This window comes from Odocoileus virginianus, chromosome 28, assembly GCF_023699985.2.
Source record: "Odocoileus virginianus isolate 20LAN1187 ecotype Illinois chromosome 28, Ovbor_1.2, whole genome shotgun sequence".
NCBI lineage: Eukaryota > Metazoa > Chordata > Mammalia > Artiodactyla > Cervidae > Odocoileus > Odocoileus virginianus.
In genome coordinates, this window is record NC_069701.1 from 41,720,446 (window position 1) to 41,747,065 (window position 26,620).

Sequence of the window (26,620 nt, forward strand, 5' to 3'; positions counted from 1 at the left end):
AAGACCGAGCCTCTGTGAAGGGCAGGGCCCCAAGGACCACACCGCACACGCGCCCTGACACATGGCTTCACCTGACTACAGTGGAGCATCTTCCTACCTCCAGTCAAGGGGTCAGAGGAACCCGTCCCCAGGACCTGGGGGAGGAGAGATGCAGGCTGGGCTTTGAGCCGGGCTCTGGCATTCACAACTCAGCCGCCTGGACTAAGCCTGTGACTCCTGACCTGTACAAGGGAATGACAACCAACAGCAGCCCTCAAAGGCTCGTCAGGAGAATCTAAGGGGAATGACTGTGGGCCATCTTTCTGCATACCCTCAACGCCCAGGAGACGGTCGCCCCTATGAGGACCCTCTGCAGAGACTCCCACTGGCTACGATGCTGACAGCCACGGTGTGGGGTGTGGAAAAGGCAGAGACCAGACAGGACACAGCCTGTCTCAAGAGGCCTGCTCCAGAGAGGCAGGGCTTATTTATTTTTTAACCTTCCAGGCAAATTTGCCTGGCTTAGTAACTTTTGATATTTCAAACTCTCTCCCTCCCTCCCTTCATTATCCAGGGTAGAAAAACAAACACCAGGCTGTCTGCCCCCCTCCCTCTGGGGCTCCTGGAAAGCCAGCCAACAGACCGAGGGAGCTGGAAGATTAGATGCAGTTTGCTGCTTACAATCAAAGCCCTAATTAGTTGACTTCATAAAAGAGAGAATATTCTGATCACAGTGTGTTTTACTGGAAGTGTAAAGATGAGGTTTGCCTAAAACTGATAAAATACACAATCAATCCATAAAGTTGATGTTTTCACATTTAATGAGAATTCCGTTAAGTCAAATTAACAGCATTATAAGTGGTATCACCATCACCATCCTAATCACCACCTTCACCACCATCATCACCACCATCAGCATCACCATTTATTGTCCAGTCACTCAGTTGTGTCTGACTCTTTGCAACCCCATGGACTGCAGCACATCAAGCTTCCCTGTTCTTCACTATCTCCTGGAGTGGGCTCAAACTCATGTCCATTGAGCTGGTGATGCCATCCAACCACCTTGTCCTCTGTCGCCCCTTTTCTAACTCTTGCCCTCAATCTTTCCCAGCATCAGGGTCAGCTCTTTTTTCCAATGAGTCAGCTCTTTGCATCTAGTGGCCAAAGTATTGGAGCTTCAGCTTCAGCATCAGTCCTTCCAATGAATATTCAGGGATGATTTCCTTTAAGATTGAGCTGTTTGATCTCCTTGTCGTTCAAGGGACCCTGAAGAGTCTTCTGCAGCATCACAATTCAAAAGCATCAATTCTTCAATGCTCAGTCTTGTTTACGGTGCAACTCTGTACATGACTACTGGGAAAACCATAGGTTTGATTATCATCACCATAGTCACCACCATAATCATCACCTTCATCACCAGTCACCATCCATCATCATCACCATCATAGTCACTTTTACTGAAAATCTACCGCTTGCCAGGCATACCATATGTTTGTTTTCTATTTTAAGCCTCTTAGCAGCCCTGCCAGTTAGGTATAATTATCTCCACATTACAGAGGAGGGATTTTCTGGAACCCAGACTGCCATGTCTCCCTGCATTGCAGCTCTGTCTTGAGGCAGCTTCTTAATCCCTTTCCCTGGCTCCTGTCCTGACCCAAAGGCATCAGGTTGACACCCCGCGAGAGTCTATTTCTCAGCATCACTCTCCAGAGTGCCCTATACAACACCTCCTTCTGCTTGAAGCAGTTTCTCTCGTTGGCCCTGAGCCCAGCCTCACACATCCCGTGTGTGCAGAAAGAGGAAGTGGACTCAGCGAGGAGGCCAGCACGCTGGTGACTTGGAGAGGACAGGGCCTCGTGTTAGGTATCAACACAATTGCCAGGTGTGCATGACAGAGGCTGGGGGACCCCTGATCCCTCCGTCCACCCCTCCGTCCCCCCGAGGACGGCTCATCAGAAGGATGCTAGTGTTCACGGAGCTGTGTGTCTCTGAATTACACTGAGATGCCATCTGTACCAGCTTTTCTCGATGGCTGGGAAGTGGGCGGCACTGAGGGAAAAGATTAAAGGTCACACTAGCATCCCAGGGAGGGGCACGAGGGATTCAGGAGGCTGGATCCCAGAACACTCACCGACTCCCAACTGGACGTGCTGTCCAGAACCCACGGGCCACCCAGCGAGCCTGTGGCCCTCCATGATGGCCTCTGGGACAGAATGCAAGGCTGGGTGTCCAAAACAGGAGGGGCCCCAAAGGCATTTCTGCCCGTGCTGCTGCGGAGGGTCCGGTGGGCAGGGCTGGACGGCAGCAGGCGGGCCCAGGACCCTGGAGAGGAGACGGCCCTCACGCCTCGGCCAGGCTCCCCAGCACGCTGGGAGGAAGGCACGCGGCCTGGAGCAGGGAGTCTGTCCTTAACTTACACCTGCTGAGAGACCAGATGCAGCCTTCTGCGCCCGGGCCTGGCAAACTGGGGCCCACAGGCTAAACTGGCCCGCTGCCTGGTTTATAAATAAAGTTTTATTGGCGCACAGCCACACATTAATCTGCATATCGTCTGTGGCTAAGTTCACACGGCAGAGGCAGAGTGGAGTAGCTGTGAAGACGTCCATGTGGTCTGAAAAGCCAGAATATTCACTCAGTGACTCTTTATAGAAAAAGTCGGCTGGCCTCTCTAACCCAAGGCAAGAGAGGCAGGGTCTTCCTACGAGCCCTGGGCGGCTCTGGGTCATCCCAAAGCCATCGGTGTTTGGGATGAGGACAGGTCCAGAGGACACAGGGGGAACCCAGCCCCAGAAATAACTCAGAATACAGGTTCCCAACATTCCAATAAAAAAGGTTACACTTTCAAAGATCATCCCGTCCTCCATTATTTCAAAAGACAGAAAACAGTTTTCTGTTTAGGTTTTTTTTTTCCCCCATGATAAAATATGCTTAAAATCTACCAGGGAAAATTAAGGAATGCTTTCCCCATCTAAGGCAATAATTAAGAAGCACATGTTGGCACAGATGTTTTACCAGCCAAAGCCAAGTCTCATGATGTGTGTTTTTCTAGCCCAGCCGAGCAAGATATCCCCGCGCTAATAAATCCATTCCAGCATCCCTGTGCCTTGGAACACCTAGGGCCCCAGCTGTGTGCAAATCCCATCAATATGCTTTCATTAAAGAGCAGGCCAGCAGCTTTCAGGAAATCCCTTGAAGTCAGACTGAAATGCTTCCCCAGCCCCATCTGGCCAAGCTGCTCTCCTGTGCCAGGATCAGGGGGCACCCTGAGAGATGGCGGTTTGTGTCCCTGAGAAGGTGGGCCCAAGGGGCAAGGGGACGCCTGCAGGGAAGACAGGTAAGGCCTAATAATGGCCTGGCTCTGGGCAGCTCCCCTGGGCTGTACTGCAAAGGGCTATGGTGTGAAAAGCACAACTCACTCTTTCAGGGGCTCATCAAGGAAAGGCTTGATTGAGGGCAGGTATCTCAACTGGGTTGTGAAGAATGCATGCGAGTTTTCCAGGGCAAACTGACTCCCGTCACTTAGGAGTCTTGCTTGGAGGGCAGGGCTCGCATCCCACCCCCTGCTGCTTTCTGAGCATGCAGGCAACGCAGCTCGCCTGAGTTTTCAGTCCATCTCACCTGGGAGAGCAAGGGCTTTATATAAACTTGCTCACATCAAGGCTCCACTCGTGGAGCCAAAAAGTGAGCGGGGTCCTGAAGAGAGACCTGCACTCCTGTGTTCACAGCATCCCGTGTTCCCTGACGGATGGAACGATAAAACGTGCTCCATCTACACAAGGGGAAACTGCTGCCGCTGTTCCGTCACTCACTCGTGTCCGACTCTCTGCGACCATGGGCTGTAGCATGCCAGGCTGCCCTGTCTTTCACCATCTCCCAGGGCTTGCTCAAACTCATGTCCACTGAGTCAGTGATGCCATCCAACTGTCTCATCCTCTGTCGTCCCCTTCTCCTTCTTCCTTCAATCTTTCCCAGCATCAGGGTCTTTTCCAATGAGTTGGCTCTTCACATCAGATGGCCAAAGGATTGGAGCTTCAGCCTCAGCATCAGTCCTTCCAGTGAATATTCAGGGTTGATTTCCTTTAGAATTGACTAGTTTCATCTCCTTGAAGTTCAAGGGACTCTCAAGAGTCTTCTTCGGCACCACAATTCAGAAGCATCAATTCTTCGGTGCTCAGCCTTCTTTATAGTCCAACTCTCACATTCATATATGACCACTGGAAAAACCACAGCTTTGACCAGAGGGACCTTTGTCTGCAAAGTGATGTCTCTGCTTTTTAATATGGTGCCTAGGTTTATTATAGCTTTTGAAAGCTATGACGAGAGAACATTACTCAGCCTTAAAAAGGAAGAAAACTGTGACACAGCTACAACCTGGATGAACTTGAGGACAGTACACTGAGGGAAGTAGATCTGATTCTATGCGATTTCACTTGTAGGAGGTCCCTAGGGTTGTCAAGTTCACAGAGACAGAACGCAGATGGTGGGGGCTGCGGGAGGGGACGGGGAGAGGGCTAATGGAGATAGAGTGTCAGTTTGGGGAGATGGGAAGTTCTGCAGACGGGTGCGGGTGACGCTCGTGCAGGATGTGAACATGTTTAACGCTACTGAGATGCGTACCTTAACTGCACGCTCAAGACGGTCAAACATTTGCTCTGTTTTACTTATTTAACCACAGTGGACAAGGAATTAGGTTTCCAAGGTGTTGCTCATGGTAAAGAACCCACCTGCCAATGCAGGAGACATAAGAGATGTGGGTTCCAGCCCTAAGTAGGAAAGATCTCTTGGAGGAGGGCATGGCAACCCACTTCTTGCCTGGAAAATCTCACGGACAGAGGAGCCTGGCAGGCTACAGTCCATGGGGTCACAAGAGAGTTGGACATGACTGAAGCGACTTAGCACACAAGAAGGAATTACACGGAAAAGGCCCACCAGGGACATGTGTGTACATACGATGGAAGCCTTGTGTTGTTACACGGCAGTCCCGTTGGCGTTCAGCGGGGTGCCAAAATCATCTTGGGGGCTCTGTCAGCCGCTCCCATCCCCATTTCACGGCTCCTACCTGCCCGCCTCCAGGCCCCAGGGGAGACCCGCTCTGGGGTACGTGAGACACGGTAACTGCAGACTCTGCTGTGGGGGGTTTCTGCCCAGTTCTGACCCTACTAGCTGCGTCCAGGACCCTCCTCTCACGGCCCGTGACTCAGGTTCTCCTTCTATGACAGGGATGTGTGTCGTGTGTGCTAAGCCGCTTCAGTCATGTCCGGCTTTCTGTGACCCCGTGGACTGTAGCCCACCAGGCTCCTCTGTCCATGGGATTCTCCAGGCAAGAATACTGGAGTGGGTTACCATTTCCTTCTCCAGGGGATCTTTCCAGCCCAGGGATGGAACCTGATTTTCTATGTCTTCTGCATTTGGCAGGTAGGTTCTTTACTGCTAGCGCCACCTGGGAAGCTCGCACGATAGGGATAACCATCCTCAAAGAAGCTGGTGAAGACCTCTCCCAGCTAAGCATTGAGGGTCTGTGCTACCTTGAAGCCCTAACCCCCAGTGTGACTGTCTGGAGATGGGTCTTTACGAGGTGATTAGGTTAAATGAGGCTGTGAGGGTGGGGCCCTGATCTGATAGGATTAGCATCCTTGGCAGAAGAGACAGTGGATGGCTGGTTCTGTCTCTGCACGAGAGAGGACACAGCCGAAAGGGGGCAGGCAAACCCAAAGCGGGCAGACAGCCTTGCCCTGGAACCAAGCAGGGCAGCCCCTTGGTCTGGGACGTGCAGCCAGAACTGTGAGGAGAAAAACATCTGCTGTTTAGGCCGCCCCATCTGTGGGGCTTCATCACAGCAGCTGGGACTGGACACCCCCCTGCAAAGCGCTGGGCACAGCCCCGGCCCCGGGGCGCACAGTCATGGGGGGTGTGGGGCGCGTGCCGGCTCACTGACCTGGTTGTAGAGGGCGCAGACGTGCAGGGCGGTGTTCCCCGAGGCGTTCTGGGCCCCCATGTCGGCCCCGTAGAAGAGCAGGTGCTCCAGATGCTGCACGTGGCCGTACCTGCAGGCCTGAAACGAGAGTCCACACCATGAGCAGAGCTGCCTGGGGCGTACCCGGCTCCCCCAGAGCTGACGGGGCAGCCGGCACAGCTCACAGCCCGCTCCTGCCTCTGGACCAGGCCCCCACGACAGACCCCAGGGTGGGGAGCAGGAAGGCGGCTCGCAGTAGGACTGAGGATTGTGTTCAACAGAAGGGTGGGTCTGCATAAAGGGTCACGCATTCCTTCCACTGGGACCCGCAGGAGGGGAACCCCAGAGAGACATGCCCCAGGGGGTATTTCTTTGCTCCCTGGCCTCAGCAACCGGCCCCAGGAAACGTGGATCAGGATGCTCCGTGCCTGGCCTTGCTAATCCAAGCCCCCGGACCCCAGGATGACCCATGAGAACATCTGTGGGTGTGCGAGGACCTGTTGTGTCCTGGGGAGAGACCCCGCCCCCCTGTCCTGTCCTCCAGGCAGGGGCAGCCCCGCTAAGACTTTAACATGAACCCACCCTGAAGGGGTGCAGGCAGCAGGGGAGGTGGCCCCACAGCGAGATTTACACTTTTCTGAGCCCTTTAGGGGGTGACGTGGGAGCCAACAGGGTTCTGGGCTCCACCAAACCTGGCTCGATTTCCCAGAGCTTTCACTCGGAGCCTATGTCTTCACGTGCCAACAGAAACCCTACTCGAGGGGTTCACATGAGTCACGTGAATACGGGGCCTGAAAAGACCCCCAGTGATGCTCAGGAATAGGCCTGCCCCCCACCCCCACAGCAAGCGGGGAGAGCTGGCATTGAGGCTGGGAGTGGGCAGGGGCTGTTCAGCTCCCGCAGGGGGTCCAGAGGCTGGGGGGGGGTCTCCTGACCCTGGGCAGCAGATCCTATCTGACTAACCCCACCCCATCCAGCAGCACCGCCCGCACCGCCAGTGGTGCACAGCACCAAGGTGCTGAGGCCCCTTGTCCCTGTGTTGGGGCGACAGCGTGGACGGGGAGACACGAGAGGCCAGCGAACGGGGTCCAGACCCAGGACTGCACACACGGAGGGCGGGACACGCTGGGCAGAGCAGATAGCTGGCTCGGCCAGGACGGATAGCTGCGGGGCGTTGGGGTCGGGCTGGCACTCAGCTCGTTAGCCCTGCCTTTCTGATAACTGAGACAGGCTGAGCAGAACTTCCACCTCTGTGCCGTGCAAGAGAAGAGCGCTACACCTCGCCAATTAACAGAGGAGAGAGGACAGGAGGATACGGGGGATTAGTAATCGGATGAGCTTAAAAAAAAAAACCTTGAGAAACACCCACTCTCAACACCGGTGCCGTTTATAGAGCAGATCATCACCAGAGACAAGGCTGCTTCTACCTGCCTGCACCACCCTCCCTTTTCCTGGCGACAGCACCTGCCTATTCCTCTGGGGCCCCGACCCCGCTCCCAGAGGCCTGGGGGCCCGCCCCTCCCCACGCCTACAGCGCACCCAGAACTTTCTAGCTTCTGGCCATGGGCGTGGGCTGGGGATGCCCAAGTGACTCTAGGGAGCCGCGGAGACGGAGGCTGAAACATTTGTCAGAACGACAGAGAAAATGAAGTTCTCTCTTTCCTCCAGGAGGGTCGGCAAAAAAAGAGCCACAGAAGCTCAGAGCTGCCGGGGCCACCGACGCAGAGGAAGGGAAAAGTGGGAGCTGAAGGCAGGAGAGAAAACAAGACACACACAGACACACACACACACGCAGACACACAGACACACACGCAGACACACAGACAGACACACAGACACACACATACACACAGACAGACACACACACACACAGATACACACAGACACAGATACACACAGACACACACACAGAGACAGATACACACACACACAGACACACACACAGAGACACACACAGATATACACACACACACAGACACACACAGATACACACACACACACACAGACACACAGACACACACAGACACATAGACACACACAGACACAGACACACAGACACAGGCACACACACACACACACAGATACATGCAGACACACAGACGTAGACACACACACACAGACACACAGACACACACAGACACACACAGACGCTGCCAAGGTAACGCCCTGTGAACCCCTCTCAGCTAAAACTGTGCCTGGGGCTCTTCAAGACGTAAGCCGAGGCATAATTTTAATTTTCCCCTTATATCAGTTGGAGATTTTTGACCCTCAAATTGAAGGAGCCCTCGCCAAACCACTCTCTCCAAAGGCCTTCCAGGAAGCAAGACTGTATTTGGCTTAACTACCCTATAGTCAGAAGCGAAGAGAGCTGCATTGGCGTAAAAAAATTAACGTCACTCCACACCCACCCTCCCCCTTCCCATGGTTAATCTGAAATTGTGAGGTTTTATGCGACATCATGGGATCGTGTCTCGCTCTCCTCACCAAGGGTCACGACACGATCAATGCGAAGAGACAGAATAGCGCCGCTGACCCTGGGCAGACTGTCTGGGAAAGAACCCCTAAGGGCTTCCTCTCCACCCCTGTCTTTCTCAGAGCCCAGTGTCTGAAAACAAGCAAAACCAGAAAATTCAGACAAGTGCTGGAACAACAACAAACTCCCATAATCGCTTTTCTAAAGGATCATCTTTGCTCATCTCTTCTCTTAAACCACTGGCTGTTACATGGCTTTGGCCACCTGATGCAAAGACCTGCCTCATTTGAAAAGACCCTGATGCTGGGAAAGATTGAGGGCAGGGGGAGAAGGGGACGACGGAGGATGAGATGCTTGCATGGCATCACCAACTCAATGGATATGAGTTTGGGTAAATTCCAGGAGTTGATGATGGACAGGGAAGCCTGGCATGCTGTGGTTCACGGGGTCGCAAAGAGTCGGACACGACTGAGCGACTGAGCTGAACTGTTAGGTGACAGAAGCCGTGTTTGCTGAAGAAGCGGCCTGGCGCACAGGAAAGGGAGGAGGGAATCGGGGCGAGGCGGTGGCCAGAGGAGTGAGCAGACCGGCTGCAGTCAGTTGGCGGGCGGGGGGCGGTGAGAAACAGGTACATAAATGAAGGGAAACGGGAGCAGGTTTCCCAGTGTCAAAGGAGGGAGTCAGTGATGCAGTGCGGGAGAAAATGAGAGGAACCTCTGTGGCACTGGACCAGAAAAAGAGGTATTTCAATAGGAGATTTCGGTTCTCAATAGAAAAGCAAAAGAGTAACTGTGCAGGCATGCCTGGATGTATGTGGACACACGCCCCTAACGCTGACCTAACACACACATGCACCTGAGTTTCTGGCTTCGGCAAAAGATTGGATGAGGGTGGTGTTAACCTACAGGGGGAAAATGAGAAGTGAAGGTCTCAAGAACTGAGAAACGATAAATCAAAATTTCTGTTTTCACCAAAACAGGCTATCCCATGTTTATGAGACTCCTCTGTGGCGACGCCACCCAAGTGTTTGCATGTGCCAGTTTGGAGTTTCAGGGAGAGTCAGAGTTGAAACAAGTTGTGGAATCTGTTGGTAGATATGGACTGAAATCGTGTGAAATGGCCAATTCTCATAAAAAATGGCTGAATGATGGTGGTTTCGCTGGTTCAGTCTAAGAGAGGATATTTAAACCCGCAGGTCTGAATGTAGTCGCTTAGAAAGAGCATTTAGAGGAGAGAGAACAAGGGCAGAGCCTTGGGCACCCACCACTTAGAGGTGGAGCAGGATAGGAGGAGCTTTCCTGCTGGCTCAGCTGTAGAGAACCCGCTGGCCAACGTAGGAGATGTCCCTGGGTTGGGAAGGTCCTCTGAAGAAGGAATTGGCAACCCACTCCAGTGTTCTTGTCTGGGAAATCCCATGGACAGAGGAGCCTGGTGGGCTACAGTCCACGGGGTCACAGAGAGTCAGGCATGACTGGGAGATGAAAAAACAACCCCCTCTGAGAGGGCCTGGGGTCAGGAACAGCCCAGGAGCAGTGAGCGCACTTAATACCCAGATCTTAGGCTCTAAACACCACTCAGGACTCCAAAGAATCGGGACTCCTAGCAGAGATGGCTGATTCGAGGGCTGAGGCACGAAAAAATAAGATGAGCTTGGAATACCTTGCTGAGCCCGAAGGAAAAAGGATGAGGATGTGTCCACAGGACACACAGGCCATCCTGAAGGGGCTCCCTGGACCTGAAGTGGGATAACATTAACAGACAGTTACCTCTTGAACAAACAGAAATCCATGAAACCACATTATTATAAACAAGTGAATAAACAAACAGGAAGAGAAAGCGCCTTCTGATAATGGAAAGCCAACTAATTAGTGTGAGAAGTAAGGATGGGAGTAGGAAAATCTCCATTTAGCAGTTAATTACTTAATTCAGGCAAGAAATACCGATGCATGCTAAAACTAGCAGGTGAGAGGGAGACGGGGAAACGGGCTTTCTCAAATACTCCCTGACTACAAAGGGAAGAGAAAAGTGCAATGGAGAACCCGGCAGATTCCAGGTGAGCAGGGATCAGAGTGAACATCACCAGTGACGGCACACGGTCACCACTGCCCCCAGATTGGACCACCAGAAACACATGTCCCCTCCATGATATTCCTGCAAAAATGCCCATCACGCATCTCATCACCAGGAAACACTGAGCAAATCCACACCAGGCAACAGTCTCCACATGACCACCCTGCAACCTTCAGAAGAGGCCCCTGAGAGAACCAAGGGAAGACGGATGAACTCTGCCAGATGGAAGGGTTCCTGCAGCCTCCCAGCCTGGATCTTTTCACCGTGCGTGCCAAGTCACTTCTGTCGTGTCTGACTTTTCATGATCCTGTGGACTGTAGCCCTCCAGGCTCCTCTGTCCACGGGAGTCTCCAGGCAAGAATACTGGAGTGGGTTGCCATGCCCTCCTCCAGGGGATCTTCCAGACCCAGGGATCAACCAGCACCTCTTACGTCTCCTACATCGGCAAGTGTGTTCTTTACCACCAGCACCATCTGGGAGGCCCCGTGTCCTTTTACTGTATTTGTCATTATTGGGACAATGAGAAAAACTCAGACGTGGTCTCTGAGTACCGAGGTTTCTCTGTATTTACTCCTGCAAGCCCTCTTTAAGTTTGAAGTTAAAATATTCACTCAGTTTTAAAATAAGAGAAATTAGTACTTGTTTGACAAAAAGACCTCAAAGCTTATTAAAAATGTGTCTTCCCCCCAAGATAAGTCGTGCTAACCCTTTGTCCTTTATTTGAAAAGGGTGTTGTGCTTTCTGGCCCTTGGGAGACAGATTAAAAGGATTGACAGAGGTCAGAAAGTAGCTAGAATGTAAAACAGCACCCCCTACATTCACGTTGCTTAACTATTTTCTTCTGAGACGCTTTTTGGAAAATGCATGTGTCTGGGGCTCCATCCCACAACCACTTCCTGCAAATTTCCTGGGCAGGTGCATTCGGAGGAGACTCCCCACAGAATCTGGGATCTGGGATTCCCTCACCTATGCTGAGCGTCCCCCTCCCCCTACCACTAGCCAAACACACGATAGGCGCAAATGAGGGAAGAAAGACTTGCTCCTTCCTCCAGGCACTGCACTGCCGCCTGCTGGACACCTGCTGCGATACAGCTACAAGCCTGAATTTACAGCACGTGGAACAGTGCCCCCTGGGGCTGCGCAATGCAACCAGAGCAACGCAGAGTTCATCGCGCCGCAAAGGCTTCTGCTTGGGTCTGTGCCACAAGCAAAACTACCTGAGTCCGCATCACACTGGGGCATTTCTCCTACAGCATGTGCTTTGTAAGACAAGCTGGAGATACGACAGCACAACAGTCAGCATGCAGCGCCCACACAGACCCAGAACCACACCCGGCTGTGAGCGCCACCAGGGAACCTCCGGGGGGCCTGTCCCACTACTGTGGGGTCGGGGGAGCGCCAAGGACTTGCAGCCCAGGTCTGAGGGTGAGCAGGGCTTAGCCCTGTGAGGAAGAGGGACAGGAGGGAGCAGTGGCCCGAAGCTGTACTTTCCTTAAGGCTAAAGCTTCTCATTTGAAAATGATAAATAATAAACAGCAACCAATACAAATTAAGACCGAAAGGTAAACATCCTTAAGAAAATTGTTGCAGGAAATCAAATGAGATCTGTGTGAAGGCCTGTGAGCAAACGGGTTAGGTGCCCTCTGTCAAGCATCATTCCTTAGAGACAGAACCAGACAGGGCCAAGAGGATACGGTGAGGCTGAGTGATGGGGGCGTGGCCAGATGATGATGGGAATAGTGGGGGCGTGGCCAGGTGATAATGATGGTGATGATGGGGGCGTGGCCAGATGATGGTGGTGGGGATAGTGGGGGCGTGGCCAGGTAATGATGGCGATGGGGTGTGGCCAGATAAAGACAGTGATGACGGCCATGGCCATATCATAAAGATGTCACCACAGGGCGTGGCCAGGTGATAATGATGACGATGGGGGCGTGGCCAGCACTTATTGAGCACCTACTAGATGCCAGGCACTATAACTGTGTCATTTAACTGTCTCAAGAGCTCTTTGAATTGTTACTCAGCTAACTCTAGAGATTTAACAAAGAAGTTCAGAGAGGCTAAAACACTTGCTCAGGTGGCCCAGGCCATGCTGAGGCGGGGGGGGGGGGGGGGGGGGGGGTCCTGCAATCCCAGCCCAGAATAAGCTGTACTGACAGCTCAAGGAAGAAATCTCACATCTCCCAAAAAGAATCAGAGAAGGAGGAAGAGAAGGAGGTGCCCCATGTGGGCCGTGGGTACAGCTGCTTACGAAGGTGTGTGGAAACACGAGACTCCTTCGCCAAGCAGCTGTCCTCTCACGGGGCCCTCAGCCTCACCAGTAACACAGCCTCGAGTCCTGACAGAGCCAGCGTTCCATCCTTTCTACTGCCTGAGAGTGTGGGAGGCCCTGCTGAGCCCACTTCACAGATGGGCAAATGGAGGCCTGGTGAGCAGGGTCGCAGAGGCCCGTCGCCCCCAGCTCACACCACAGGAGGGAACCGGATGCTCCTCCAGACTGCGCGGACGCGCCAGAACTGAACGCTAGGCGCACCTGGCTGGGGTGGGCCCACCGCCACACCCCCGCACCCCTCCACCTGCCGGGGGTGGGTGCGTCAACCGGCTGAGATGGGCAGGTGTATAAGGTGACGGTGTCGAAGGGAAGGACAGTGAAAGACACTGAGAAGCAGTGAAAGTCACTGCAATGTAAAGGCAAGCGTGAGACCGTCAGAGCCTCTTCCATGACCTCCTGGCGGGATATCCCTGCCCCTCTCTCCCCTCCATCCGCAGGGAGGCCCTCATGTCCACCCCTGCACCACCGGGCTCTGATTGGCTGGCTCTGGAGGGACTCAGCCAATGGGAGGGCGGGAGGACCGAGACCCAGGTGCCTCTTCTACGCATCCTCCCTGACTCTGCCCAGCTCTGGGCGCCCTCCTCTGCAGGCTCCGCCCGCTTCCCTGAACACTGTCTCCTCTCCGTGCCCTCCGTCCAGTAAAGACGCTTCATCGGAGCCACCAGGTGGATTCTGTTTCCTCCACAACCGCAGCCGACACTCCCCCAGCCCCACTGCTGCAGGGGGTGTCTCGGAAACCTGTGCCTCATGCAAGGACATCAGGCCCTGCGCTGGGTCACCCACACTCAGAAAGCCCCTGGTCCCAGGCTCTACAGGGGGGCCCAGGCTGGGGGGCGCCCAGAGCACCCATGGCTCCTGCAGAGGGGTGCTCGCCCTGCACCCCAGCCCTGTCCGCCCGGCTGGCAGGTGAGGGCAGCTCCGCGCACCTGGTGAATCTCATGCCAGCCGTTCTCGTCCTTGCAGCTCACGGCCGCGTGCTCGTGGAGCAGCAGCTCACAGCAGCAGGGGTCGCCCCCGACCACTGCCGTGTGATACAGCGGGGTCAGGCCGTAGCTGTCCTTGTAATCCGGGGACGCGCCAAGCTCCAAGAGGGTCTGAAAAAAAAAATACACCAACGTGAGGTCACTGGTCTCATGGCCCCTTCTGCAGGATGAAGCAATCAAGAAGGAAGAGGCGGGTCATGCCCCCTGCTCCCAGGCCCAGGTGACCATTAGCCCTGGGTTCCTGTACTTTTCCTGGCCTCCTGGAACTGAAACAGCATCTGGTACCAGGCATGTACACACGCTGACACACCCGGGGGATGGAGGTGTTCTGCACAGGTGACCCTCGGGCAGTACCTGCTGCCCGGCTGACCCCCGTGGACCAGTGGAGAGTAAGGCGGGAGACGACATTTGCAGGAAAGAGTTGTACTGTTGAACCTAAAAGTACAGTGTAAACCATCTCTGTGCGCATCCTGCAGGGGCTGAAATGAGCCAGAGTTGTCACAAACATGTGATTTCCAAGGAAGCCAGCTGAACAAGGGCGGCCGCTATGAAGTTAAGAAATCTGCTTTATAGAACAGCACCATCTGGGGGCCCTCCGCCCACAGCAGTGGGTCCCCTCCCTTCCTCGCCCTGACAGAGAGCGGGCCCAGGGCCTGAGCCCGCTGTCCCGCGCTCCTCGGCACGGCAGAGCCTGGGCTGGTAGAGCGTGCTTGAGTAACAGTGTGGGGAGCGAGATGGGGCTGAGGCGCACCCCCTGCCCCGCCAGCATCGGCTCCCAGTGTCCAGGAAAGGGGCGGCAGCAGCGAGGCTGGCTCAGCGGCCTCGGGCTGGATTTGCAGCCCTTCTGTTTCAGCCGAAGGGCTCATATTTTCAGCTCAAACCCACCTTTCTAAGGAGGCAGTGGGTTTGAGCTGAAAATACGAGCCCTTCAGCTGAAAGGGAAGGGAAAGAGGACTTTTTGTGATCAGCTTGCACTTCCAAGCTCCAGTGAGAACCCAACTTTGGGGTCACCCTGGGGTGGCTGTTGTGGGGCAGGAAGGGGTTCAGGGCAGACGCAGGGGTTCAGACAAGGGGGCGTCCCCGTGTGAGATGGGCCCTGTGTTACCTTCAGGGCCAGCAGGTTCCTGGTGCGGGCGGCTTTGTGCAGGGCTGTCATGCCATCCTTGGCGCGGAAGTCCAGGTGGGCCCCGCCGTTCCGGAGGGCCTTGATCATCTCCACGGGGTCGTCCAGCTGAGCAGCCAAGGTCAGGGGAGTCTCTAGGGGCCCAAACACACGCACGTTAGAACTAGCCCAGTCATATCACCCCCACGGCCAAGTTCAAACATCCCAAAGAGTTCGACAAACTGACTTCCCCAAAGTAACACGGTCCCCACCCACCTGCTGACCCCAACCGTCCACGCAGTTCCAGCCTAGCTCTGGCAACGCTAGAGGCGACGGCGGTGACTCTCGGGGTCACGTGCAAAACTACAACGGGGGCAGAGGCAACATTCAACCTCATCGCCTCGTGGGCCCTGCGTCTGGGAAGCGGCCTCTGCCCGCAGCACAGAGAATCCCGCAGCCCCAGCCGACGCCTCCCTACAGGAGGAGCCATCCGTCAGGGCTGCAGGTAACGATGCAGAGGAAGGAGTTTCCCTGGCGGTCCAGTGGTTAAGACTCCACGCTTCCACTGCTGGGGTCGTGGGTTCAATCATTGGTCGGGGAACTAAGATCCCACGTGAGGCAGGGTGCAGCCAGAAAGTAAAAATAAATAAATAAAAACAAAATTAAAAGACTGGAAAGGCAGACACCTGCCTTTCTCATGTCAGTTTCACAACATCTACAGGCACCTTGGGAGACGCCAGGGGCTGAGCTGAAGGGAAACAAACGTGGGTTAAGACACAGGCTCGTGCCCCGCAGGGGTCTCCACTGAGCCAGCACAGAGACCCCGACAGTCATCACGATGGGAGGGGACCAATGCAAACAAGGACCAATCTACAAAGCCCGGGACAGAAGGCTGAAGTCCGCCTGCGTGGGGACAGGGGTCAGGAAGGAGCCCCACACTGGCCAGGTGGGCCAGTCTGCAGGTGGCTGTGGCCAAGGACGAGCCTCTGTCATCAGACAGCTCTGCTCACTGTCCCTCGAGTTCCCGCCATCACCCCTGTCGAGCAGACTGCATGGCCCTGATGAGGCTCTTAACTTACAGTGAAGGGCAAAGAGTAATATGACAACACGCAGGCTCCCCTGAAACACTGATAGTTAATAATGAGTCGTTCTAGCCTCGAGCAAGTTTCGAGAGTAAGAGAAGTGGGTTATCACCTGGGGGCAGAATTCCCTTCAGACCACCTGTCACCAACACATCACCCTGCACCCTGAGAAAAGGCAACTTCATCACAAATTCAGATTGACGACTCCCTTCTATTTGTAATTCCGACACTGATCTATCGGCAAAGGGGTTTGTTTGGGGGGCTTTTAAAATGCACTGCTGGAATCCCTCTGTGCCTTGACTTTTCGTGGTGAGATCCATGGGTTTAACCTGCTCCTTGTAACTTGTCTGCAGCAGGTAGACATACCCCAGAGTGTGTGAACACACAACTTATGTGTTCTCTTCCGAGGGAAATGGTATGACGCTCACAAATGCCACAGACACATCCCTGCTGAAAATCTACCAGAGGCGCCCTCTCATGCAGAGATATTTAAACAAAGGAGTTTTCTGGGATGACTAAAGGACCGTGGCGACAGTGGGGACATTCCCTATACAAAAAACATCAGCAAGGCAAGAAAATCAGGACTTGGAGAGGGTGTCTGGGAATCCAGACCGGCTGTGATCATGGACAGCGGTGTGGACACAGGGCTGATGGGCAGAAAGAAAGACTCAGAGACCCCCACCCACCGGAGACGGGAGAGGGAGGGGGCCAGGCCCTCACTGCCTCAGCCTAGCCACGCCTGGCAGAGAAAGGACACTGCAGGAGGGTGTGGGTGAGGGTGACCTGGGAAGGGCGTAAGGATGGGGTCGTCAGGAGCCGCCAGCAACCACCCTCCAAAGTCAAGTCTCTACAGCAGCTCCTCGTGTGTGATATGAGCGCACATCCGCACTGACGGCGCCCAGGGCAAGGTCAACCTTCCAAACGATTCGGGTTTTCCTTTCTTACTGACGGTCTGCACTTGGCCAGTGCCACAGCCAGGCGGTCCAAAGGAGGAATTTTTTGTTTATGCGGCACTGTTTTCATAGCTGACAACCTCAATGTCACTTTACACTGAGACCGCAGTCTAAGAGGGAGGTGCTGGTAGATGGTGACACTCCACATCACAGAGCCCTCCGGCCCGGCCGCCCCCCGGGGACCAGCGCTGGGCACGCAGGCGGGTGGAGGGGAGCAGACACCCCGTCGGGCGCTGCGTGTCTCCTGCATGAGACGGGACCTCAGCCCTTGGACGCCAACCAGGGACACTGAGTGACCCGTAACCGTGTCATAAGAATTTCAGAGACCCTCGTTGACCGACCCAGCAGACTTGGCACGCTCAGATCCAGCCAGGACCCACCCTGGCGAGGTCAGGAGAGACCCCCAGCTTAGACCCCACGTGGGTGGGTGGGAGCACCAAGGAGATGCTCGTCAACCAGCTCACTCATGCGGCCCCACAGGACTGCACTGTCTATAACCGGGTATCGTGATCCCGCCTCCAGCACGCTTGGGAACGGCAATCGCCTGACAGCCTGGTTCTTTGAAAATACTTCTGTTTTGGCATTTTGAAATCTTCTAAGTTTTAAAAAGTGCACCGGAACCTCCATGAGTATAACCTCACAGGGGACCAGTCTCTCTCATTTTGGAGGTGACTCTAAAGACAGCATCCCCTCTAACCTACAAACTGCCTGATGGAATTCTGGCTCCAGGAATGACCGGGACATGCTTTGAAAGGCAGGTTCTCGGCCGTGAGCATGGGAGGTGCCTACAAACCCAGGGGGAGGACACCGACTACAAGGCTTCCTGTCCGTCTGGATGTGGAGTGAGGCCCGGTGGCTGGAAGGCAGGCGGCAGGACACTGTGCAGGCACAGGGCAGCTGCCAACCCCTCAGCTGGTAATGTGCTCCAGCCCAGGTTCAGGGGCGCAGCCGGGACCTCAGAAGGATGGGAGCCTGGTGAGAACCTCCCAGAGGGGCAGCGCCGCCCAGCTCTGGCCTGGGCCGCCTCCAGCATGTGTTCCAAACCTTCTGGGCCTCAGTTTCCACACCTGTGTTATTGTTGTTTAGTCTCCAAGTCACGTCTGACTCTTGGCCATCCCAAGGACTGTAGCCCGCCAGGCTCCTCTGTCGATGGGATTTCCCAGGCAAGAATACTGCAGTGGATTGCCATTTCCTCCTCCAGGGGGTCTTCCTGACCCAGGGATCGAACCTGCATCTCCTGGCAGGCAGGCAGATTCTTTACCAGTGAGCCACCCAGGAAGCCCTCCTATACCAGTACGACGGGAATCAAAGTAGGACCGGCATCTCGTGGGGCTCTGGGTGGATCAGATGCCACATCTTACGACAGAGCAGTGCTTGGCCCACAGTCAGAGTTTCTCCAGGGGATTTGGCTAGAAATGGTTTTATTTCCTTTATTATTGTTTGACAAACATAGACAGCGTATTAAAAGCAGAGACATTACTTTGCCAACAAAGGTCTGTCTAGTCAAAGCTATGATTTTTCCAGTAAACAGGTATGGATGTGAGAGTTGGACCATAACGAAGGCTGAGCACCAAAGAGCTGATGGTTTTGAACTGTGGTGCTGGAGAAGACCCTTGCGAGTCCCTTGGACTGCAAGGAGATCAAACCAGTCAATCCTAAAGGAAATCAGTCCTGAATATTCATCAGAGCGACTGATGCTAAAGCTAAAGCTCCAATACTTTGGCCACCTGATGCGAAGACTTGACTTATTTGAAAAGACCCTGATTCTAGGAAAGATTGAAGTCAGGAGGAGAAGTGGGTGACAGAGGATGAGATGGTTGGATGGCATCACCGACTCAATGGACATGACTTTGAGCAAACTCTGGGAGATGGTGAAGGACAGGGAAGCCTGGCAAAGAGTTAGACATGACTGAGCGACTGAACAACAACATGTTTTTTTTTTCAGTATTTTTAAAAACCTACGCAATGCCTTCATTATCATATAATCATAAAAGTAATTTCTAAAATGAACCATGAAGCCATTGCTCACTCCCATGTCCCCCCGCCCCCTGCACAGGCACAAAGCCCACAAGACGCTTTTCTCAGCAAGAGACAGTCACGGTGCCCCCGGACACAGACCCAGTGAAACGAACATTTGCAGACCTACTAAGTGACCGGCCCTGTGAAGGGACGGCAGCTGCCCCAGGGGAGGACCAGATGTGTCTCCTCGAACTCCTACAGGACAGACGGCCACACAGACAGGCAGGACGGAGGGTGGACAGGTAGCTGGGTAGATCGGAGGGCGGGAGGGAGGGAGGGTAAGGCAAAGTGCCGGCCGATGGCATACAGACAGAGACGGCACACAGGCACGGCTAAGAATGAGTTGAACCGAACAACAGAAGACTCATATTTGGTCTCAAGGTAGACTGAGGGGACACAAACCATGACTGCATTTACCTTTGTAAGTAATTAGCCCATCACTGAATATAAAACCCATTACTGAGCTACTCCTAATTCAGAGATCACGCCCACCTCAGGCCACGGCCCATTTGCCTCGTGCAGAACAACGCCGGCCAGCAAAGCCTGACCTGGGGGTGGAACCACTGAGGTCCAGCCTGGGCTCAGCTATGATTTTGACAGAAACCCTGAACCCTACAGGCTGCGGGTTCCCCATCTGCTTTGCAAAGCTCCGCCCACACGAAGGGCCACAGGAAGCCACGGCTCTGAACATGCTTCACCCAAGCAGGCAAAGGATCCACAGTGACAGGATAGGTAAGAATCACGGTTCCAGTTTAACCTGGAAATTGAGTCCCCACGACACTCGCAAGAGGGACAGTATTCCAGTGGACTCGGGGCTTCTGCCTTCACTCACGTTCATACAACCTCACGTTCCTAAACAATCCGTTTGGTTAAAACATGCATCTCTAAAACACAACACATCCCTTCTAAGTCACACTGAAATTCTGCCACCCAAATGCAGAACTCTGGACAATGACCCAGGACACCTTCCCATCTGAGACTGTGACTGCCAAACCCAGGGGAGAAGTAGCCTAGAATGTTCTAGAAGTCCCCACAATGAAGGTGTCTCCTTGGAAGGGGAGACCTGAGAAGCTCATACAAACAAAAAAGCAGAGAGTTGAGGGCAACACTCCTGGCCCTGCCCTTCTGCCCGTATCTCTCCTCCACGTCAGCAAAACTCTGACATGGCCCCAAATGTCACGACATCACAGGCGGACATGTCCACATTTCTGTGACGAATCCAGGGACCTCGGCAACTCCTCAAAGCCCCCCAGGACCAGCGACGGGACACGTGGGATTCGGGGAGTCCTTGCTCATCACCTAGAGCAACGGCCCTCAGAGTGTGGCAGGCAAGCGCATCGGTCACGGGGCTCGTTCATGCAAAGGGTGCCGGCTCCGCTCCCAGACATGGTTGGATGGGGCTGAAGGGCTGAGACACCGCAGCTCGAGGAGTGAGCCTGGGGGGCCAAGGGCACGCTCCGCTGGAGGACACGGCTGCCCAGACTCAGCTCCACAGCGACATCACGGGTTCCCACCTCAGACACTAACAGAACCACTGTGGCGCATGACCCAAGAATTAGAGTGGTACAACCTCCCCAGGTGGCTTTTAACCTGCAGCTGAGTCTGAGACCCTCTGCTCTGAACACCCGCCAACTGCCAAACACTGGAAGCAACCAAAGTGTCCTTCAGTTCGTGACTGGGATAAACAAAACTGGGAAATCTGTTCAATGGACTATTACTTAGTGACCAGAAAGAAAAGTGTATCAAGTCCTAAAAAGATACAGCTCAATCTTAAATGCATGTTGCTAAGCAAAAGGAGCCAATCTGAAAAAGCTATGTGTTGCAGGATTCCAATTACAAGACATTCTGGAAAACTCAAAACTATGAGGATGCTCAACAGATCAGTGGTTGCCAAGGGTTCTAAAGAGAGGCAGGGATGAACAGGTGAAAAGGGCAGGGGATTTTTTTTTTTTTTAAGTTGCAAAACCATCCTGTATGATTCTGTAATGATGAATATGAGAATCAAACAGCTGTCAAAACCATAAACTCTACAAAGAGGGACGCTCAAGGTATGCAAATTTTTTAAAATAAAGCTTAAAAGTTTCATTTAGAAGATGTGGAATCCCAGGATGGAATGCAGAATGTGACAAAAGAGTCTACTTGTATTAAAAATATAAAAAACCACCTCACCGGAGGTGGGGGAATAAAGCGCTGACCTAGGTGATTGCGGGAGTGAGCAAAGGCAAAAAGAACGTCACACGAGCACTGTTCTCCAGGGGATGGAGCTGTCTTCCACTGTGGGGTGCAGGTCAACAATCTGGGCACCACTATATTTCTACCCTAGACATGAGCAGACGGCTGAGAATGGACCCAGGCTTCTCACTATCTGCATGGGCTGTTACAGTGAAGCAAGGTGTGGGGAGAGGAATGACCCTTATGGCGACCGAGGAGGACTGGGGACATCAGTGTGAACTCATGGTGAGCTTACTCTAGATTCAGATGGGTCCACACGGAAACATTTACAGACCTGTATCTATTCACGAACAGGTGCACACACGTGTCTCCTTGCTCCCTCCTCTGAGACAGCACACAAGCAACGGCTCCCCAGAGGCGATGAGCACCCTCAGCATCCAGGTCTTGGTCTTTAAGACCACCGCCCCCCAGGACTGCTGGAGGAACGGGAGAGTCTGTGACTAGGGCAGGAAACAGACAGGCTGAGTCTGGAACACCTTCTGGTGCCCAGAAGCAAGAAAGCGGTGTGAGACGACGACGAAGAAGGAAGAGGAGGGGGTCAGGGGCAGGAAGGAGGAGGAGAAAGAGAAGAATCCACGCTGACACAGGAGCCAAATGCAAGAGCCCCCAGCGGTCAAGGCTGGAACCATCCGAACTACAAAATACATTAAGTAGCACTGTACATGCGTGCGTGTGTGTGTGTGTGTGTGCGTGCGTGCTAAGATGCTTCAGTCGTGTCCGACTCTTTGTGACCCCATGGACTGTAGCTCGCCAGGCTCCTCTGTCCTTGGGATTCCCCAGGCAAGAACACTGGAATGGGCTGTCATGCCCTCCTCCAGGGGACCTTTCCAACCCAGGGATCGAACCCACATCTCTTATGTCTCCTGTACTGGCAGGCAGGTTCTTTAGCACACGCACCACCGGGGAAGTCCAAGTGGTGTTGTATGACAACTCAAATTATAATTACATATCCATGCGTCCACGCTGGTAAAAATAACTGTGATTGAATAAGTAAGTGAATGGGAGAGAAGAGACAAATGTCATCTGCTGAAGAATTCCAAGCAGTTGATGGAATTTGCTCTGCCCTGGAGGAGGCGGAGCAGAACTCCTCACCTGTGAGTGTGGGTGGGGCTCAGTGATTCTCCAGAAGACAGTCGATAAAGGAGGAAAAAGAGGAACCACAGCGAGGAAGCCTGGACGCATAGCTCCGCCAGGGGAGCAGGGTCCACACCCCAGTGACGAGCGTGCCCTTGATACCCTGTGACGAGACGGCATCCACCTCTGTGACCTTCCTCCCAAACCTGCGTGCCCCTGTCTAATCATGGCCCAAACGTCAGACAAACCTCAACAGAGGGACATGCACAAAACACCTGACCGCTTCTCCTCCAGGTGGCCAAGGTCATCGAAAACAAGGACAGCCCTGCAATGCATCATAACCAAGGGGGCCTACAGAGACAGAGGGATCCGGGAACAGAAAGAGGACGTTGAAGGAGTCCAGGTAACTTACGGAAGGGAGCAAGGGACACAGAGGACAGTCAGTAACGACCACGGAGAGACGAGCAACGTGCGGGTCTCACTTCGTGAGCCCACCTGTGATCCTTTCTGAAACACGGCGCGCTACCAACAAGAAACAGTCAGCAAGGCCTGCGTGTGCTGCTGCAGTCTCACGGAAACGCAGGTCTCTCTGAACCAGAAATCAGGCTTTCTTTCACACCTGACCAGCCACACGCGCCCAGATGTCTTTGGGGTCACGGCTCGGTGGCCCTCAAGTGGCCTCCATGGGCACTGGGTACTTGGTGCATCTCGGACCCACTGCGGACTGATGTTTACGAGGGCCCAGGACCATGTCCTCAAGGTGCTGTGACTTCTGGGGAATTTCACCAGACTCCTTCAGGGCGAGGATGAGACAGCAGGATATGGACCGAAGGACCACCATCCAAGGACCGGGATCCACCGCCCAAGGATCCTTCTGACTGCGCCGTGCGGGAGCTGGGCAGGGGCGCACGGCAGCATTGGGCACATCTTGGCCCAGATGATGAGCTACCTCCGCCTGGAAGCTAATGTCTTCACTGTAGCTCAGAAATGAGGCCAGGACTCACCGCAGGGGCTCTGCAAAACCAGCCCAATCAACGCATATTCAATTTCTACTTCTCATCAAGATTCTTCCAGGGCTGAGAGACGCTTCTAGCTTTATTACAGCCCTGTCTTCACCGTGCCTGGGCTACTTTCAAGTTTGGGAAGACAGCACCAAAAAAACCCTAAGTTTTGCTCCAGTTGTTAGTTTCACTTCCTTTTCAGGGCTCGAAACACCAGCCGTCTCATCCCAGAGGTTCCCACCAAAGCAGGAGATGAGCCAAGACCCCACTGGACGAGTCTATTTCTTTCTGCTACTCTCACTGTTACCTGATCAAATTTCCATCCGAATGGGGACCAGACAGTCGGAATAACCTGGACTGCTTTGTTTTAATTGACAGGCTGCTCCTCCGGGATTTAATTATCGCCTGTGCATCCCTTAGTCCTGAATTGCCGTTTTGCCCCACGCGGGCCCCCACGCTCAGCCTGGGAGCGCCCCCAGGACACGCAGCTCATGTGCAGGGCTGCAGCACGCGCATCGTGAGCCTCACTGCACTTCCTGCGCTTGGGAAGGAAGCCGCTTCCAGCTCTCTGCTCCAGGAGGGAAGTCTGGCTCTCGGTCGGGCTCTGCCTCTTGGCGCCTGGCTTTGAGGAAGTCACAGATCTCAGCCAGGAGCCACCAGGACACGGGTTCACCCTGGGATCATCAGAGCTGCGGAGGATGGCCGTGCAGCATCTGGAATAAAGGGCGTAGGGGGGGCGGCTCTGCCTCCCCGGGGCTGCAGTGGATGACTCCCTCCAGGAGCTTGGCGACTCTACTTAAAGCCCAGGCTCTAGAGCCCGTCCTCCACAACGAGAAAAGCCACTGCAACGAGAAGCCCACACACACCAGCGGGGGAGCAGCCCCCACGCAACTGGGGAAAGTCCACGCACAGCAACGAAGACCCAGCACAGCTGAAATTAAACAAAGAAGTAATTTCTTAAAAAATGGCCCTAAGACCACTGACTTAAAAAAAGAAAAACCAAAAACCCACTGTGTTTGATCACTGTCAGATCTGTCCACACAGAAACCTGCACGGATGTTTATAGCAACTTTCATCACTAACACTTGGAAGCCACCGAGGTGCTCTTTTGTAGGTAGATGGATAAAAACTGTGGTGCATGCAGACAGTGGAATACTCTTTGGAACTAAAAAGGCACAAACGAAGGAGGCAAGGACCGGGAGTGTGGGACTGGCAGAGGAAAACGATCACATACAGGACAGGAGAACAAGGTCCTACTGTAACAGCGCAGGGAACTATCGCTGTGTTCGATATCTTGGGATAAGCCATGACGGTAAAAGAATATAAAAAAAGAATGTCTATATGTGTAAAACTGAGTCACTTCGCTGGAGAGCAGAGTTTGGCACAACATTGTAAATCGACTATAATAAAAAAAAATGAGCTATCAAACCATGAAAAGACACGGGTGAAATGCAAATGCCTGTGACTAAGTGAAAGAAGCCAGTCTGCAAAGGCCACACACTCTGTGATTCCAAGGACATGACATTCTGCAAAAAGCCAAACTATGGAGTCAGTAAAAAGAACAGTGGTTGCCAGGGGTTAGTGGGAGGGGGGGACAGGCAGAGCACAGAGGGTTTTTCGGGAAACAAAACTCAACTCTGCTTGATGGTGGATACGTGTCCTTACACGTTTGCACAGAATCTGTCCTTACAGAATGCACAACGCCGAGGCAGCCCGAGTGTAAGAGTGGATCTGAGTTAACACTAACGCATCAACCCTGGCTCATCAGGGTGTCCCTGGCCACACGATGTCAGACGTTCGCGTGGAGAAGCCTGGGAGGTGGGTGGTTATACAGAACCCCTGTTCCTTCCATTCAGTTTTCTGTAAACCTAAAACCACTCTAAAAAAACAGCGTCGAAGGTGGCTCGGACAGTAAAGAATCTGCCTGCAATGTAGGAGACTCAGGTTCGATTCCTGGGTTGGGGAGCTCCCCTGGAGAAGGGCATGGCAATCCACGCCAGTCTTCTTGCCTGGAGAATCCCACGGACAGAGGAGCCTAGCAGGCTACGGTCCAGGGGACGGCAGAGAGTGGGACAGGACTGAGCAACTGACACTCTCACTTTCAGGGGAAAGCGAAAGTTCTGCCGTACAGAGACTAGTAGTTACAAAAAGTAAAACTGATGTAGAAAGTTACCATTTGGCAGCCTCCACGTGAGAGCTGTTGAATAATTCTGCTTTAAATGTTAAAAGTGAAAATAAATAGAATCAGTTCTAATGAGATGGATGAAATTGGAGCCCATTATACAGAGCGAAGTAAGCCAGAAAGATAAAGACCATTACAGTATACTAACACATATATATGGACTTTACAAAGATGGTAACGATAACCCTATATGCAAAACAGAAAAAGAGACTCAGATGTATGGAACAGACTTGTGGACTCTGGGAGAAGGCGAGGGTGGGATGTTTCAGGAGAACAGCATTGAAACATGTATATTATCTAGGGTGAAACAGATAACCAGCTCAGGTTGGATGCATGAGACAAGTGCTAGGGCCTGGTGCACTGGGAAGACCCAGAGGGATCGGGTGGAGAGGGAGGTGGGAGGGGGGACTGGGATGGGGAGTACATGTAAATCCATGGCTAGTTCATATCAATGTATAACAAAAACTACTGTAATGATGTAAAGTAATTAGGCTCCAACTAATACAAATTAAAAAAAAAAAAAAAGAAAGAAAATAAAGTAAAAAAAAAAAAAATGTTAAAAGTGAAAATAAATAAAAAATTATAATTTATCTACCCAGACTCACCTCCAGAAACCACCAACCCAAACCCTCTGATGACTGTTAATTATTGGGTGAGACCCTGGAACGTCCTGGAACAGGACCGTCTGCCCAGGACGGGGGCCCTGCCCTGCTCCGCCCCTGCAGGCGGGAGGCCTGGTCTCAGCCTTTGCTGGAGCCCCCTGCCCTCGAGCCTGTGCCCTGGCAGGCGCTAGTTCATGTGGATTTGGGGGAAGACGGGTTTCACAGAACTGGCTCGGTGAGTCCAGAGGCCGTCATTACGGGGCTGGGTCAGGAAACCGCAGCGTTTATTTGACCAAATGCAACCTTCTCTGCGGGTTGCGACCGGCGGGTCAAGTCTATTTCAATTTCGGGGGACAGTAAGGAACATCCTCCTCTGTCTTCCTCCTTCCTGGGTGCCTGTGGCTCCGCTGCACCTGTTCCTGCGATGACTCCGTCCATCACAACAAGGACAGTGTTTTTTTTTCGATTTGGCTGCTTTTTCTAACCTTTATTTATCTCTGGCTGCGCTGGGTCTCCGTTGCTGTGCGTGAGCTTTCTCCATCTCTGGAGTGGGGGCTTCTCAATGCAGTGGCCTCTCTCATCA

General features: G+C 53.4%; 1 protein-coding gene across 6 annotated transcripts in view; it reads right to left on the reverse strand.

The window, feature by feature from the left end:
- SHANK2 (SH3 and multiple ankyrin repeat domains 2) overlaps nucleotides 1-26,620 on the reverse strand; it is a 549,988-nt gene that overhangs the window by 405,704 nt on the left and 117,664 nt on the right. For all 6 annotated transcript variants that reach the window (XM_070457813.1, XM_070457814.1, XM_070457811.1 and 3 more), the window contains exons 7-9: nucleotides 14,896-15,047; nucleotides 13,734-13,901; nucleotides 5,915-6,031 (exon numbers count right to left, since the gene is read on the reverse strand). In XM_070457813.1, the coding sequence (XP_070313914.1) occupies nucleotides 5,915-6,031; nucleotides 13,734-13,901; nucleotides 14,896-15,047 (437 nt within the window). The remainder of the gene's footprint in view (nucleotides 1-5,914; nucleotides 6,032-13,733; nucleotides 13,902-14,895; nucleotides 15,048-26,620) is intronic.